This window comes from Eleutherodactylus coqui, chromosome 5, assembly GCF_035609145.1.
Source record: "Eleutherodactylus coqui strain aEleCoq1 chromosome 5, aEleCoq1.hap1, whole genome shotgun sequence".
NCBI lineage: Eukaryota > Metazoa > Chordata > Amphibia > Anura > Eleutherodactylidae > Eleutherodactylus > Eleutherodactylus coqui.
In genome coordinates, this window is record NC_089841.1 from 86,526,934 (window position 1) to 86,544,287 (window position 17,354).

General features: G+C 42.7%; 1 protein-coding gene across 2 annotated transcripts in view; it reads left to right on the forward strand.

Annotated features, from left to right (window-relative positions):
• ERBIN (erbb2 interacting protein) overlaps positions 1–17,354 on the forward strand; it is a 216,945-nt gene that overhangs the window by 136,477 nt on the left and 63,114 nt on the right. For both annotated transcript variants that reach the window (XM_066602805.1, XM_066602806.1), the window contains exons 6-8: positions 5,580–5,658; positions 8,436–8,525; positions 14,158–14,214. In XM_066602805.1, the coding sequence (XP_066458902.1) occupies positions 5,580–5,658; positions 8,436–8,525; positions 14,158–14,214 (226 nt within the window). The remainder of the gene's footprint in view (positions 1–5,579; positions 5,659–8,435; positions 8,526–14,157; positions 14,215–17,354) is intronic.

Consider the following 17,354-nt stretch of genomic DNA (forward strand, 5'->3'; position numbering starts at 1 on the left):
GCAAAGGTGCTGACAAAAACAAAAACCTTTTTAATGCAAGTATATTACAAGATTTATGATGTACAGATGGGCTGTTAGATAAGTTGTTGTTAGTGTCCATTTAAACTTTAAAGGGTTTTTTCCAAGATTCAAACTTATCCCCTATCCACAGGATAGGTAGTAACTCTCATCGATGAAGTCTGACTGCCAGGTCCCCACGGTTCATGAGAACAGGGGCCCTGATTGTGCCTGGGTGAAGGGCAGTATGGGCGTGCATACTTACTGCCACTCCATGCATTTCAGTGAGACTGCTGGAGATAGTGTTGGAAATCCTGTTGAAATGAATAGAGCAGAAGTGTGCATGCTTGACCCTCGCTCCATTCATTCAGGGGTACTGATCAGTCATCCTGTAACCTGTGGATAGGGAATAACTTGGAATCTTGGCAAAACCCTTTTGAAGGGAATCTGTAAAGTTCTATAAGCCCTGTAAACTTAGGTTATTGGCTCATAGGAGAAGCAATGCCTGACCCAGGGGATGTGATCTTTATACTTGCCTTCCTCCCATTCCCCTTGAGTGGGCCACTTGAGCGCACACATATAATTAAAAGGACTAGTCCTCTTTGTAATGTGTGCGCATGGAGCCTGCTGCATGCAGTAATCAAAAGCTTTGAGGGTGGCCAGTCGGGGAACGGAGAGAAGAGGTATAAAATTCGCTATCCCCAACTCGATGCAAGCGTTGCTCATCTTGATTGGCTGTGCGATAAAATTGTCCCAAAATTGAATTGGGTTAGTACAAACTGATTTTTGCCAAAAATCATGTGAAAATCAAATTTCCCATAATGCCTGCTGTCAGTATGCAGCCAATCAGCTAGTGTCACTAAATTTGTCCTCTATCTTGCATATAGGCAGCAGTTTCATTGGACGCCTGCATCACATGACCTAGTCATATATACATAGACACCGTGTAACCAGCGACCAGTTTACAGTTGAGCACAGGACAGAGGAGCTGCATCACATTTATATGCCTATATAACACGTGGTCTGTTGTTAGGGACAGATATTCTACAGAGGATATATTGCAGCTGGTGTGAAGGCTTGTATACCGGCAGAGAACCAAAACGAGGATCGATTGGTGAGAGCAAAGAAAATTGCTGCATCACATTTATATGCCCATATGAAACGTGGTCTGTACATTGGGAGAGGGGATATTTCTTTGACTTTGCTGTTCAAACAAGCAGCCCACCTGCTATCTTCCTTTGGGCAATTTTTGATCAAGGAGACCCTATGTGAGACAGCTATTGTTTTCAGTGACACCCCTGTGCTATGACTGATCCCTACACCACTGTACACTATTTTGTCCAATTTTTAGGAGCAGCACAGTGTTCCCCAGATGCGTGGCTGTATTCCCATGCAATTTGGGGGGCTTTGATTGCATTAGGAACCTTTTGGAGGGTAAATTAGGGAACCCACTTCTTTTTTACTCTCATTGACTTTAATGGGAGTCAGAATCGACTGTCCTGATTTACAATGATTTTTGTGTAATTGGCCTGAGATTATTCCACTAATCGCTCATCCCTACTCTGTACCCCTTCTCCTATGCGCCTATAGCTTTAGTTTATGGAATGAAGAGGTGCTAACAGGTCTCTTTTAAGGACTGTTGTATGCCCAGTTGGTCAGTCCACTTATCATAGAGTAAACATCCAAATTACAGCCCCAAAGTGTTGCCTACATAGACCCTTCCGATCTGATCTCTGACATGCTGCGCCCTAATTTGTGCTCAGATACCAGCAGTGCTTGTGCATGCTCAGTGAGTCATCTCCTATACAAGTCCTTCATTAATATAGGGTTGACATTTCAGATAACCCATTGTGGTATGATAATGGGAGAGGAAATCCTTTTTTCCTCTGATGGCTTCCTAGGGTCTCCTGTGTCCTGTCTTTGCTCCAGTGGATTTGTTCTTGAGTCACACTCTGTTTTCTTGTGAAGAATTAGAAGTGATTTTGCACATTTGACTTATCATATTACTGAGCACAATATTCTGCCCATTGCTAGTAAGACCACAAAGATAAAAAAACATTATCTTCTCCAGTGGAGCCTCTTTAAGTATTTTTTGATAGAGCTATTGTCCAGTTGTAAACTATTGATGGCCTTATATGCAGGGTAGGTCATCAATAGTAGATTACTGGGGTGATATGCTAATACAGAAAGCAGACAGCTCTATTCCCACTGCAGCTTAGTCTTATAGGTCAAGTTCCCATTGAAGTGCTTAAGAACTTGTCCTGTAATACCAACATTGACCACTGTAGTGGGAATGGAGCTGCCTGCTTCATGGAGCAGCCCACAGAACAGCCGATCCCATGCAATGGACGTTCACCAATCTACTACAGATGGCCTATGCTGAGGATAGGCCAACATTAGTTTTGTTATCGCAGTTATAAATCTGCGAAACCAGTATATCTTGCTTGTGTCAGATTAGCGAGAATATGTATTCAACAGCCTCCCCGGAATTCAAGACAAATTACAATCTAATTGATATAATCTAATGATTCCCGCTTTTTTACATCAAACATCGAGCATTTATACATAACAGTAAGCATGGGTTTGCTGGGTGTGTCTTCATATCAACCAATAGAAAAATAGTACATACTTACCCAACTACAGCATTAATGAAATAGCGAGGGTGTGTCTTATCCATCCAAAGATGATGTTCTTATCTTCCAATCAGAAACAAGGGTGGTCTTCTAACACTCTGGACAACACCTCTGGTAAAAACACATTTTTCCATCCCAGCCCCCCCCCCCCCCCCCCCCGTCACCTGATTACCTGTCACACTCTGGAAGTCTCCTCTGTGTTTTGCAGCCACTTTTATGCAATATAGCCCTCAGTTTGATGCGTATCAGGCACCATCTTGAGAGTGAGTTTTTTTTTAACTTTCACTTTCTTATCTATCCCATGATGCATCAGCACAGCATTAGCTGAGGTTATACCATTTCGGCTTACTGGGGGGGACAATTTAATTATTACCTTCTATATTCTACTAAATAAGCTACAGGCCATAAGTATTTCTTTCAGAAACAAAACAATTAGCCATAAGTATACAGTCAGGAGAATGAGCTGGGATCTCCTCTATTATAACTGTGTGACAGGAGTTGTATTATGATACTACTGATTATCTGAATAACTGATTATCTGTGGAAAGGTCCATGTAACAGCATCACACAGACTGAGAAAGTGACTAGAAACTGAACACGCAACCCCAAGTAGATCTGAGTTGGTCAGAATTGTGATCACATGGCCATCTGAAGAGAGAGGCATCGGGAGTTTCAGATAGTAATAAAAAACTGATCAAGGTAATACTACCATAGTTCAGTTATATATATACTGGAGGGGTGGCGTAGCTACATAATCAATGAAAAAACTACCAGTGTGGCGTGGAAAAGGTGTATGCCCCAAATAGCTCATGCAATGGGTATGCGGCCCTTTGAGAGCACTAGGACCAGGCCATGGAAGGTCCCATCCTCTTTATTATTTGATGTGGAGAACCTACATATGATTTTTCCCTCCATAGGACCTGCATTGTTCTCAAGCAGAGTTCAAGAAATAAGTTGGGAAAGCAACCCAAGGTCCATCTGTCTTAGGCTTTGTTCCCACGAGCATATCTCGGCCACCCTTTTTATGGCAGGCCAATATACGCCCCGATGTGAAAGTTAAAACTGGCATGGGCCCCAGTGCATATACGCCAAGGCTGAAATGCCGTTGCCCCTTCTCTCCCTCTCGCCGGCTCACCTCCTCTCTTCTCCCCTCTGGCAGATTGCAATGGGAGGGGGCAGAGCTAAGCTCCGCCCCATCTCATCTCCTCCCATTGCTCGCTGCGGACAAGAGGAGCGGGCGGGAGCTTAGCTCCGCCTCATCCCACCCCTTGTCCACAGCCAGCAATGGTTGGGGGGTGCTGGACAGGCGGTGCTTAGCCCCGCCCCCTCGCATTGCAATCTGCCGGAGGGGAGGAGAGAAGAGGGAGGGAGTTTAGCAGTCACGCTGCTAAACTACCTCCCTTCTTCGGCCACTGTCATTGGCTCCCATAGGAGCCCATGCAGCGGCCGACGTATTCTGGCCCAAAAGATAGTTCCAGGACTATCTTTTGGGCCCTACAAAAAAACACCTGGCACTATATTGGTTGGCCGGGCGCTCTTGACGTCACGGGAATACAGCCATGTGATCTTATGCATTGGAATCCAACGCATCAGATCACAGCGTATATTGGCTGACCCTGAAAATGGCGGGCCGATATATGCTCATGGGAAAGAGGCCTTAGGTGAGAAAATCCATCACCATAATGAAGTTTCCCATTTTGCTATTGGGCCTCCTCTTTTCTCAGTACTCGTATTCAGTAAGACTGGTCTCTGTGGAAACACAGAACCAGGGGTAAAAATATGCAGTTACTACAACATGATCTTAAAGGGGTTGTCTAGGACTTTCACTATTGATGATCTGTCCTCAAGATAGGTCAATAGTTGATTGGCTTGGGTCTGACGATCAGTTGATCTCCAGGCCTTCTGTAAGTATGGTGTGCATTGTAAGCAGATAGTGCTGTCCGTGTTGCACCAGCCCGGTTTGATGCTGAAGGCGCATCTCCCATTACATTCGTTGAGAGCTCTGCCTGCAGTACCAAACTGGGCCGCCGCAACGTTTGACATGGCTATCTGATTCCAGTGCTATCCACACGGACAGAACAGGTCACCAATTATAAGTCCTGGAGACCCGATTTAATCTGCTATAGAAGCAACCTTGTGAGCAGCATCACAAAATACAACATGTCACAATTTTACTGTAACGGTTGCACAGGAAGACATGGATGTCACGGTCTGGTTGATTTAATCTTACCATTTTGCCACAATGCCGTCTTGGTGTGGAGACATGGCCAAGCTTTTGTAGTCTTTTAATGGCATTTTAATAGTCGTAGCAATTTCTCCTACGCTTCTATCCCATTTTAGTCTGCCTTTTTTTCAGGGGCTTAAAATATTTTAATCATTTACAGTGTGGGCAAACATTGAGTAATTGTGTCATGTTTTATATCAAAGGGTTATTTACAGACATGGCTTGATCTATGCAAATGTATGCCAACACTGTAGCAGCAGCAACACTAGTTAGTTGTAATGTAATCGGTCGGAAAGGGTTTTAGTTTAGTTTCTTGAAGTTTTCAGTCTTTTTTCAATCCACATTATTTTTGCAATTGGTCATAAATCGAGATGAGCGAGCATACTCAGTAAGGCAATATACTCAAGAGAGCATCGCCTTTTTCAAGTACCTGCTGGCTCGTCCCTGAAGATTCGGGGGAGCCGCGGGGATGAGCAGAGGGGATCGGGAAGAAGGGAGAGAGAGAGGGATCTCTCTCACTCTCCTCCCCGCTGCCCCCGACCCCTGCGGCCCCCCCAAATCTTCAGGGACGAGCCAGCAGGTACTCGAAAAAGGTGATGCTCTCTTGAGTAGATCGCCTTACTGAGTATGCTCGCTCATCTCTAGTCATAAATCCACTGTTATTTATTTGGTGATTCACTTGAATGTTTGTCCAGATACTTAAGAAGCCCTCTTATTATTGACAGGTATACAAGAGTTTCCAGAAAATATTAAGAATTGTAAGGTTTTGACAATCGTCGAAGCAAGCGTCAATCCAATTTCCAAGTAAGTATCATAAAGTTCTCAAATTTTTTTTTCGCCATCTGAATTTGAGCATTACCTCTGGTTGCCTTTTTTTTGATTCCTTCTTTCGGCTAGAGAGCTATTAATAATTGGTTAAACCAGTACATAATAATTAGTTTAATTAGTCATGGTCTTAATCTGGTTGCGCACACATTTTTCAAATGCTTCCGGCTGGTTTCTTCACCCAGGAACATGGTAGCAGAAAATATATTCGTTTCTTCAGCTTTAGAGACTCCAAATCGGTGACTGTAGGAGGAGATAATTAAGAGGTTTGTGACATGTTACATGCAACCCAGGGGAATAAATGATTATTATTACTGAAAACTGCTTAGCGACGAGAACTCAGAAATCAAGACACAAACCCCTTGTGCCCTTTTCTCTGTCTTCGCTTCTCTGCATTTTTCAAAGGGCTTTCTCTATTTAATGGCAAATGGATGATTGAACCTTTTGCAGAAGTGCGTTTTTTTGCCAAGCAGTCAACAACTTAAAGCAGATTGTGTAGCCTCATTGATTAATTGTGGAGAAACTACCGGGATCTGACAGTATATCAAAGTCTCCTATTACACAAATAGGCTGTGCTAATTGTCTTTAGCTTGTAATGTGCCTTAAATCACTGTTAGTGTCACATCAGCTAATACATGCTAGTAGAGTCTACAGTCTAGAAGAGGCTTATAGTAATGTAAAAAAGGGATTAAAATTGTATTGTACGGGGGGCTGCTGATAAGACTTTGGCTTTACCCAGAAAGAAACGAGATAGGAAGATGAAACTTTACATTTATTCCACATACTCTCCACTGATGTCAACACACTTCTTACATCAGTATTCCAAGTTCTGTTAGCCTTGCAAAAAGAAGGATTTCGGTTGTGCCTCAAACCAGTCATCCGTAGCAGCCATGGCATCAGAAATGGTGTGAAATTTGGTACCCTTGAGGTGTTTCTTCAGGTTTGGAAACAGATGATAGTCAGAGGGAGCTAGATCTGGTGAATAAGGTGGGTGGTCAACCAGCTGGAAGCCTAGCTCCACCAGTTTTACTGTGGTCGCTTGTGCAATGTGAGCGGAGGCGTTGTCTTGCAGGAACAAGATTCCTTTGGACAGCTTGCCGTGCCTTTTGTCCTTCAGAGCTGCCTTCAATTGTTCCAAACGTTCAATGTAATACCTTGCATTGATGGTGGAACCATTTTGAAGGCAGTCCACTAGCAGCACGCCCTCCTTATCCCAGAACACAGACGCCATCACCTTAGTGGCTGATTCTTGCACCCTGAACTTCTTTGGATGAAGAGAACCACTATGCCTTCACTATTTTGACTGCTCCTTGGTTTCAGGGTCATACAAATAAATCCAGGTCTCATCCATAGTGACCAGTCGATCCAGGAAGTTCTTATCTGTCCAGAAACGCTGACAAATGGACCGTGAAGTTTTCACTTGCATGCTTTCCTGATCTGTTGTCAAACATTTGGGGACCCACTTTGCAGATAGCTTCTTCATCTTCAAATGTTCATGGATAATGACACAAACAGGTTCACGAGAAATCCCCCTGATGTCTGCTATTCCTTTAGCTCAAATTGGCCGATTCTCCAGTATGAGGTTGTGCACAGCATCGACGATCTCCGGAACAACAACCTCTCGGTCGTCCAGGACGTTCCTCATCATTGGTGCTGTAGTGGCCCGCTTTAAATTCGGCAACCCAGTTCTTAACTGTAGAATATGAAGGGCATTGATCCCCCAATGTCTGTCACATATCACCATGAATATCCTTCGCGGATTTTCCTTGCAGAAACAAGAATTTTATCACTCCTCTGCTCTCATTTGTTGTGATTATCGCCTTAGACTCTGCCATTTTGTTTTCCGCGTGCCTAGATCACTGTTGCCATAAGCTACAAATGCAAAATTTTGAAAACATATATTAGACACCTAAGGCTTTCATGTGATGAAACATTTGTTACCATAGAAACAAAAAGAGAACACAAAGCCAAAGACTTATCAGCAGCCCCTCGTAGTAGTATGACACTTTTTACCCTAAAGGGAATCTGTCAGGAGATTCAAGGTGCCCACAGGGTTCCTCGTTACAAATACTGTGTTTCCCCCCAAATAAGACACTGTCTTATATTAACTTTTGCTCTAAAACAGGCACAGTGTCTTATTTTCGAGGGGTGGGGCTTATACTCACCTGGTTTGACTTTGAACCTGGCACCTGTATTGCATTGGCTGGTGGGACTAGAAATTCCATCATGATGTCACTTCTTGGTGGTCGTATGCAACAAAATATGCCCTTCAGATGAGTTATCACTAGTGAGCTTGATTGGGCCTGTTGTAATCGTGAGACGACAACTGCTCATTTTTGGCATACGTCTTTTCCCAACTAATTAAAGAGAACCCCCCCCCCCCATCTGAAGTGTAACGATTTCTTAAGAACTGTGTTATTGTTACTTACCCAATGACTGACTCTCTTGCTCCCTTGTGTCGCCGGCCTATAATCCTCTTGTGTTACAATGCATTTATTAAGACAAGTCTTTTTATAAAGAACTTTGAATAAATTGGTCTTGATGGACTCCGAAGTAATTTACTGTGTTAATTATTCTGCGCTGCCTGATGTGACAGTTTTATATCCTCTATTAATAATTTCGTCCTGATTGTTGGAGATCCGTTCCTTCATATGACAAGCCGCTTCATTTTACGAGAACCAAAGTATCTCCTCTTTACTAATATTTTCTTTAGTTTCTATCTCATTTTGGGGTAATATTTTCTTCTCTCTCCATAGGCTCCCAGATGGTTTTTCACAGCTGTTAAACTTGACTCAGTTATACCTAAATGATGCTTTTCTTGATTTCTTGCCAGCTAATTTTGGCAGGTGAGTTCAGACCATCATATGCTTTATTTGCAGCTGTCTTGATTTAAAGGGATGTAATTTTTCATTTAGGATTTCTGCTGGTCAGGAGCACCACTCGTATAGCACAGATGTCTCTGGAATGACATTGCTATTAGGTCTGTGCCTGGAGAGTAATAACTATAATGTATGGTGCGGTAAGCTCTGATGCACAAATATCTGTACTGTGATGACCACGCTGAATATTGGGGTGTGGTATTAAATATCCATACTCCCTGTAGGCCTTTATGCTTGGCTTCTGCACCAGCCGCATACATTATACAGTCCACCAAAAGTTTGTGATTTCTGATGCGTCCACATGGGTCCATTTGTGGAGTTTTTTGCAGAACTGGAGTTGGGGTTTTCTTGGATGAAATTCTGGAAATATAAGTTAGTTTGGGTAACAACGTAGGCAATAAAATCATTCGAGAAATAAAAAATAAAGTCCACACTGCTGTATTAAATAGTATTTTTTGTGTTCCCAGTAAAGTGAGGGAGCAGGGGTAATCCACTGAGCACCAGATGAATCGGGTCCTCTGAAGTGGCAGTCATTAGACGCCTTCCCAGGGGTAAAGGGGGTTCAGACTCAAGTTGATGATGATGGGGATAACACCAGGAAAGTGGGGTCATTCTTACTAGTGGAGTCTGACTCAATTATTGCATAAGCCCCCTCCACAGTAAACTTCTTGTGGGCCATACTATTGGTAGATACATTTATTATGCACCCAAAAAAGCCCCCCAAAAAATAAATTGTATGGGGTGACCACGGGACAGGGTCTAGAGCACAGCAGAACCTTTTGGTATTTCTGGTGTGTTTTTTTGTTTAGTTTTTTTTTTTACATTGTCTTTCAGCTGACACTACATTGAGTAACAACACACTATACTGACTAACGACAGGATAAGTGACTATGGGACGGGGACATTGCAGGAACCTTTTTTTTGTTTGAGTTTTTTTTTCTCCAGACACTATACTATATACACTGACTAAACGAACCTGGCACTAATCACACTTTACTAGCTACACTAGTATTCTGATCACACTACACTATCTACACTACTCTAACAACTACTGCTGTAGTTTTTCTTCTTTTCACATAATTTTCTCTTAGATCACCGATAACACTTTGCGGTGGTTAGAGAGAGAGGGAGAGCATTGCAAATAGCATGATCCCAGGCTGCTGTGCTCTGATTGGCCAGTCAGTGTTAAATGACCAATCACAGCGATCGCTGGAGTAGGACAGCTGTGATTGGTTCCCCCAGCAGCAAGTAGTAATAACCTGCTAACTGTCACAGCGATTGCCACTGCGGCCACACTTTAAACACAGGACGTACGTTTATGTCATGTTGTGTAAAAGGGTTAATCACCTACATGGTTTCTGGATGGAAACTGGAGCTCCTTGCCACATGGCAAAAAGTGTGCTGCATGTGTTTAACGAATCCAAACTCAAGGTACTTCCATAACATGTCTAAAGCCTGGATGTGACCCCAGTAGAGAACGTTTGGTGCAGCCTGAAGACTGAATTAATACCGCAGGGCCTGTAACTAATACATTTAAACTATGTGAGAGACTTTTCAAAGTCCGATTTTGCGATCCCGAAATAAAAGGACTTGATTATGAAATCTATTCGAGGAGTGCTGGGACAGGGTGAAAGCACTATGAACAGCCGGGGGAACACAAAGTCCTAAATTAAGTTGTTTCATGCTGCTTGTATACCATATTTTGCTAATTAAAATGTTACTTTTTTGAAAACCCACATCTAACTAAATTTTAGGATTATTGCAAAAATGCACTTATGCTATTAATTTGCCGGTAATGTAGCAAATCTGAATTTGCCATGTAATGAGACTGCATCATTTGTTTGGGTTTTGGGGTTTTCTTTGTGCATTCTTTATGGATTTTGAAACTAAAGAAGCATAACAGGGTAATTGTAGCCAACTATACACTGCACTACGCTGTTTCCGTACCTCTCATTCACTTCAATGACCGCTACAGAAACCGCGCCAGGCTGCTCCCATAGCCGCTAGCCAAGGGGCCAGTAACACTAGCAGCGGTTTCCCATCTATGCTATGAAAAGCTGATATGGGAATACTCCTTTAAGCATATTGTATAGGGCACCATAATAAAGAGAGTGTAATACCATGAACAGATGGCTCCTTACTACTTTAAAGTGTACCTACTATAAGTGAATAAGACGAAAATTAAAACTGCATGCGCTTACACTGTATAACTCATGATAATGTAAGGTTTAGCATCAACTGCAGTATTTCAGCCTCCACTGCATTAAACACTTTTGGCTTTACTCTAGACTGTTTTGAGAGATGCCCAATAAGGGTGTGGGGTTAAGACAAGTCCTAAAATTAGCTAAAAATGGCAAACCTGTTGACAGACTATAGGCGATGTAAGAAAGTGTCTAACCTGTCTCACTAGATACACCAAATTCATCACAAAGCATGAGCCAGGTGATGAATTTGTTGCAGATTCTGCCTATCCAGTCTAGTTTTGCCTAATTTTAGGACACTAATTTTAATGAAACTGCCCCAGTGCTAGTAAATGTGTCCCTGTGCGTATACAAAACTAGCATTTAAGGCCTTATTCACAGTGCAAACAGCTGAGCAATCACATTCACCCCACCATTTTTTTTACCCCCCTCCCCATTGATTTCAATAGAGGCCGAAATCAGCTGTTCCGATTCACAATCATTCTAAAAAATTGGATCAGGAGTACCCAACTCAAATATTTCACTAGTCATTCTACACTTTCCACTGTATGTTTTAATTCTTCAGGCTTTGTATATATGTTTTGAAAATATTTTTATAATATAGCACTGTATCTTAAGGCCCATTTACATGCAAAGCCGATCTTCCAAACGACTGAAAGATTGACAGTTTTAGCGTTCGTTTTGCATAAAGTGTTAATGGACATTAATGTCCATTAACACTTTAACAGCTTCATTCGTGAGTAAAAGGGCTTCCGGGAGGTATTTGCAGATTTCAGCATGTGGTCTGAGCTCTGCATACAGCTGCATTGTTCTCGGGCTGTCAGCAGGATACAATGTAATCTCCAACTCCCATGGAGAACAGAGCGTGCAGTCCCTGCTTATCTCTCTTTGACTGAACGATGGATTGTAAGCTCGCCTTAAAATCATAGATCAGCCAAAGAGTGAACAATGGCAGTGTTTACACGCAATGATTATCGCTCATATGCCATCATTTGAGTGAATTTTGAGCAATAATTGTGGCGTATAAATGGGCCTTAAGTAAACTTACAAATCTGTTATTGTATCTGGCTCTTTGCTGCTTCTAGTTCTGAACTTTCTTCTGTTTTGTACTTAAAATCAATCCTTACTCTTCGCTGCCCAATATTTTGATTTCTTCATGACACAAGTCCGGCATTTCTGCTTGTTGCCCTTTGTAGCTTGCAGCCAGCATTCGCTGAGGCCTCCAGCCAAGTTCACACTAAAAATACCATGTCTTTGCACTGTTGAACTCCTAAGTCAGCAATAAACTTGGTGCCACATTTTTTTTTCTTTCTCGTTAAGCCATTTGGGAAATCTCCGTTGATGTTGCTGGGCTTTATATTTTACAGGGTGATATCTACAGGCTCTGAATTTTATATTTTTGGCCTCGCATTGATTTTAGATGCTTTTAAAGATTTCCATTTGACTGACTTTCACATGATGTGATTCTTGTGGGGTTTGTAAAATAGTTGCTGTAAGTCTAAATCGATGACCTAAAACCTATTGTTCTTGCTCAGCCCTGCAGATGGGGAGGGGACCGATTGTCTTTCAGACCTACATGCTTGCTGGCCATGTTTTATTAAGTAATGATGTAATGGAATTAGAGAAGGGACGTTCCCTTGCAGCTTTTAGCGAGGAAGGCTTTATAGTTAGTTTTTGTATACTAAGAGCTAGTCTATTAAATTAGAAGATTTTTAATAGTATTTCAAAGCAGGTTTTGGGACTCTGGTACAGAAATGTTTTTGGATTTAGGGTCTTTTGTGCCTGATCCCTATATTGGTGGTAGGTGTTTTTTCCCTAAAAAATGGCATCATACGGTTAAATGTTTTTTTCACAATCCAATCCACATGATCAGAGGCGTAACTTGAAGCTTCTGAGCCCCAATGCAAAACCTGCAACAGGGCCCCCAACTATAATGCTTTATTCATAAATGGAGAAGAGAGGCCTTATGGGCCCCCTAAGGCTCCTGGGTCCGGGTGTAACCGCATCCCCTATAGTTACACCAATGGTAATGATATTCCATAAACATCTGATACCAGAGATACGGGATTCTACCTATTTGGGCAACAAAGGTCCCTGACCTCTGTTCCATAAAGCCACATCTAGGTAGTGATTGGCGATTGTCACGCACACGTTCTCTAGCACTCTCCATTTAAATCTGTGGGAGTTTACAGAAAGCCAAGGAAGCTTGCAGACCACTTAACCTACAAAGATGGGGGTCAGGCCATAAATGTCTCATGCTTAAGATACGATAACTCCCACTATGGAGTGATTTTACTTCAACTCCATTGATCTCCAGCTCTGGGTTTTCTAAGGCCCGTTAAATACCTGTATCCTAAAAGCTTCAGAGGTGGCTGATTGGACGTGTTGGGCTAACAGTAGTCACAGCTGAATTCTCAGATTTTATATTTAGTTTTGCTTCAAGTGCTGCATAAAAAGTCCACAGTACAAAATAAAACCTCATCAATGCTTATTATGCATGACAAGGCTGGAATACCTCATCATATAATCAAAAGAACTCCTTAATGCAACTTTATATCTTAACATTGATCAGATCTACCTGGAGGAGCACTGAATACTCCAATGTTTTCAAGGACCGTCTGCCCACTTGTAACTACCTTAAAGAGGTTATCACAGCAAAACATTTGACACCATAGCATATCGCACCATATCAGACATTTATCCACAGGATAGGTAATAAATGTATGATCACTGGGACCTCCAGGGATCACAAGAACAGCTCCCAGTGAATTTACTGGGATGCCCGAGGTGTGAATTTCTTGTGATTTCTGTGGTCCCGCTAGCTATCATGTATTTTCCACCTATACTGTGGATAGGTGATATATTTAATTTATTTATTTTGTGGGTGGAACCGCTCTAAATGTATAAATAATAGAGATGAGCGAGCATACTCGCTAAGGCAAACTACTCGAGCGAGTAGTGCGTTATGCGAGTACCTGCCCGCTCATCTCTGAAGATTCGGCTGCCGGCGTGGGTGAGAAGTGAGTTGCGGTGGTGAGCAGGGTGGAGTGGGGGGGGGGGGGGGGAGAGGGTGAGAGAGATCTCCCCTCCGTTCCTCCCTGCTCTCCCCCGCCGCTCCTCGCCGGCAGCCGACTCTTTCGAGACGAGCGGGCAGGTACTCGCTCAAGTTGTTTGCCTTAGCGAGTATGCTTGCTCATCTCTAATAAATAAGTTACTCAATCCTCTAGCAAAAATGGTGAGAAGTAAGTAGACCTTGCAAACGCAAGTTATTAGAGGTTATGTATTAGTAGCATTTCTGTTAATTATCTTCTCAATCTTCATTCAGTGATTACCGTCTACAGGCTTTGTTAATTTTCAGCTGCTCTTATTTTAATTATCTCTATAAATTATTTCCATAGGCTAATTAAACTTCAAATTTTGGAACTTCGGGAGAACCAGTTGAAAATGTTACCAAAGTAAGTGTTTCTTTAGGTCCTATTAGCATTGTACATTTTATTATCGCACATGATCGTTAGAATTTTATGATCAATCCTTTTGTAAGGTCTAATTGTAAAACATATCTGACTTTTCCGAATCAGCTGATGTGTACACATGAAGAATAACACTATTTTTGGCCTTTATATGACTTGTATGCTGCAATTTTTACCAGTTTAAAGACTTCATCTCTGATTTTCACTTCTCTCTGAACTGGTGGGGGCAGTCTTGCCTGTTGTGCTGTCCTCTATACACTAAGCACAGAGGAAACTCCAGATTCTGACCTCTAACTGTCTGAGAGGGTACAATCACACCTACATTAGGTTGTTGGTTATAATTCGATTTCTCTGTTCCATTTCTGGTGCTGAAAAATCAGATGTAAAACTGAAATAATCATTTCCGCTCTTTCTTCCTATTGATTTCAATTGATTTTCAAAAAAATGATTGTGAATGTACCGTTAAACACACACCTAGAACATCATCATGTAGGACTCTAGACAAGGACTGAACAGTGGAGATGTGAATAAACAGTTGTTAACTCACCATTAGTGCTGACAGCACATACATGCCAGTCTCTACCTGTCTATAGACTTCTATTGGCATTACCCTCCTCCACTTCCTGTTCTTGGTCTTGTTATCTCTGTTGCTAGAGATGAACTTCACATGACAATGGACAGCAAATTAGAAGGAAATGAGACTCCTAGTGGCCAGCACTTTAAGACACATTTAGACACAACGATTATCGCTCAAAATTCGCTCAATGTCCATCTTTTAAGCAGTAATCGTTGCGTCTAAACGGGCGTCCATCGTGCACTGTTCATGCACTATTCATTCATCCTTGACTTTTAGCAAGCTTGTTTTAGGTCATCTAGTGTCACCAAAGCTAAAAGTCAGTGGTGAGCCTTATCTGCGGTGCACGCTGAGCTCTCAGCGGGATAACAGCTGATAGCATTCTTTCAGCTGGTATCCCACATGGAGCTCTCAGAGATAGCTCCGAGAACAAAGCACTATCTCGGCGCTATCAGCTCAGCGGGATACCAGCTGACAGCTCCGAGAACAAGGCAGCTGTTTGCATATACAAAGCAGCTGCTGTTCTTGGAGCTGCCTGTGGTATCCACCTGCATTTAACTCTTAAGTAACTAATTAGCTACTTGAAAGTTGATGCAAAGATGATCGCTCAAAACTGTCACTCAAACAATCGTTTGAGTGATTTTTGAGCGATCGTCTTTCAGTGTAAATGGGCCTTTAGAGTGATTTTTCACCACAAAAACAGGATTTGACGTAAATAAAGTAAATTACACTTCTGCCAGTTATCACATTGGCATAATATTGACACAAAATGTTTTAGGTTAGTGGCCATTTAAAAACCCCGTTCAATTAACCTCTTGCATTAAAATGCACCTATAGTTGTTGTTTTTTAATCTGAAAAGGTCTAATTATATGTTTCACCACAATTACAAGTTACCCCCTAACCAGAGGATAGGAGATAACTTATTGGAGGTAAGGTGGAATCTCATTGCTCAGACCCCTGCTGATCTCTAGAATGGGTCAGGCTTGTCATGCTCTGCCTGCCACTACGGGGGTCATTTTTCCTCCCGTTGGAGCTGGCCAAGAATGCGCGTCTATCACTCCACTCATTTAAGCGGGCTACTGGAAATACTTAAGCGCATGCAGCTCAGATATCTCCGCAGGCACATTGAAAGTGGATGGAGTGTTAGTGTGCTTGTGCGACCAGCACTCCATTCATTTATCTCCTCACTGCAGGGGGTGCAGTAACTCTATTTTGAGCAGGATTGAGGAGATGGGACGCCCATTCTTGAGAGTGATGGGGGTCTCAGTGCGCTGTCGCTAGTCGATTCCGTGGCCCGTTCAAAAATAGGATGTGTTGCGATTTTTTTCCTCTGCAAGCAGAAAATTGCTATTTATTTTCGTGCATGGTGTGAGGGATTAGCGTTTAGGATTGGTAGCAACCTGGGCATAAGCAGTCAGAGACAGTGACACATAGGATAAAGTCTTTAGTCCAGGCTTTGCCTGGGTTTATTTCCAAGCAAACAAAAGCAAAATACAGGCCTTAACATCAGGCAAACATAACGTAAATCCTGCTCGTCTGAGCACTTACTATACATGTAGCGTCCCTGTCTACGTACTGGTAAACAAATGGCTCCTGCACACAGCCAGCCAGGACTCTCAGACCTGCAAAGGTCTCAGCTCTCCCTCTAGGCCCTGTAGGCCCAGGCTTTATAAGGCCTGGTACCAGCCCCGCCTGGTACGTGGCAGTGACCATCCCACCCTTCACTTTGGTCACTCCAGGAAAAGCCGGCCCGGATTATGTGGCTTGGAGCCACTTACATACTACAACGTGTTAGTGGCTTAATGCCACTAACACTATACTGCCGGCTTCCTCCACCGAGCCCAGGCTGCTCGGTGGCACGCATCTGCCCAAGCGCTCCCCAAGGCAGCATAGGAGAGCATCCTAGGAGACGCATACCTGCCCTCCAGCACCTTGCCGGTCACCGTCTCACAATAGACATAGAAAAGTGTTTTTGCACAGCATATCTATGGGCAGTATTTGCTGCGGAATCTGGAGGAGGACGCCCGCTCCGGATTCCGCAGTGCAAATGTGACCGTGTGCATTGGGCCTAAATCAGATTTTTTTCAAATGTAACTGATATACAACAACCTAGATGACCTGAAAAGATAGAACTACTCAAGTTTTTAATGCACCTTATAGATGTTTAATGTGGGCAGCATTGGTGACACTAGATGACCTAAAACAACGCATCTCTGCAGCAGTCTTATCGATCAGAGAGGATATGCCGGGTTGCCGATCTGGGCAGAGCTGGACTATTGACTTGGCATCTACTGTGTCACTAGCAACGCCAACACCCAACATCTGAAAGGCGCATTAAACATTTGAAGAGATTTATTTTTTTATGTCATTATGGAGTTGGAGTCTGTTTTCCTGGTACAGAGCTCCAAAGCCAATATTTCCCTTTAAACGGCAATTCGGTAATCCCCCCCCCCCCCCTCCAGGTTGTTATTTTCCACGTAAGGTAAATCTTTATCAAACTTAGTGTGATCAATTAGTCCTGTGCATTCTGAGTGCTGTTTGTAATATAGT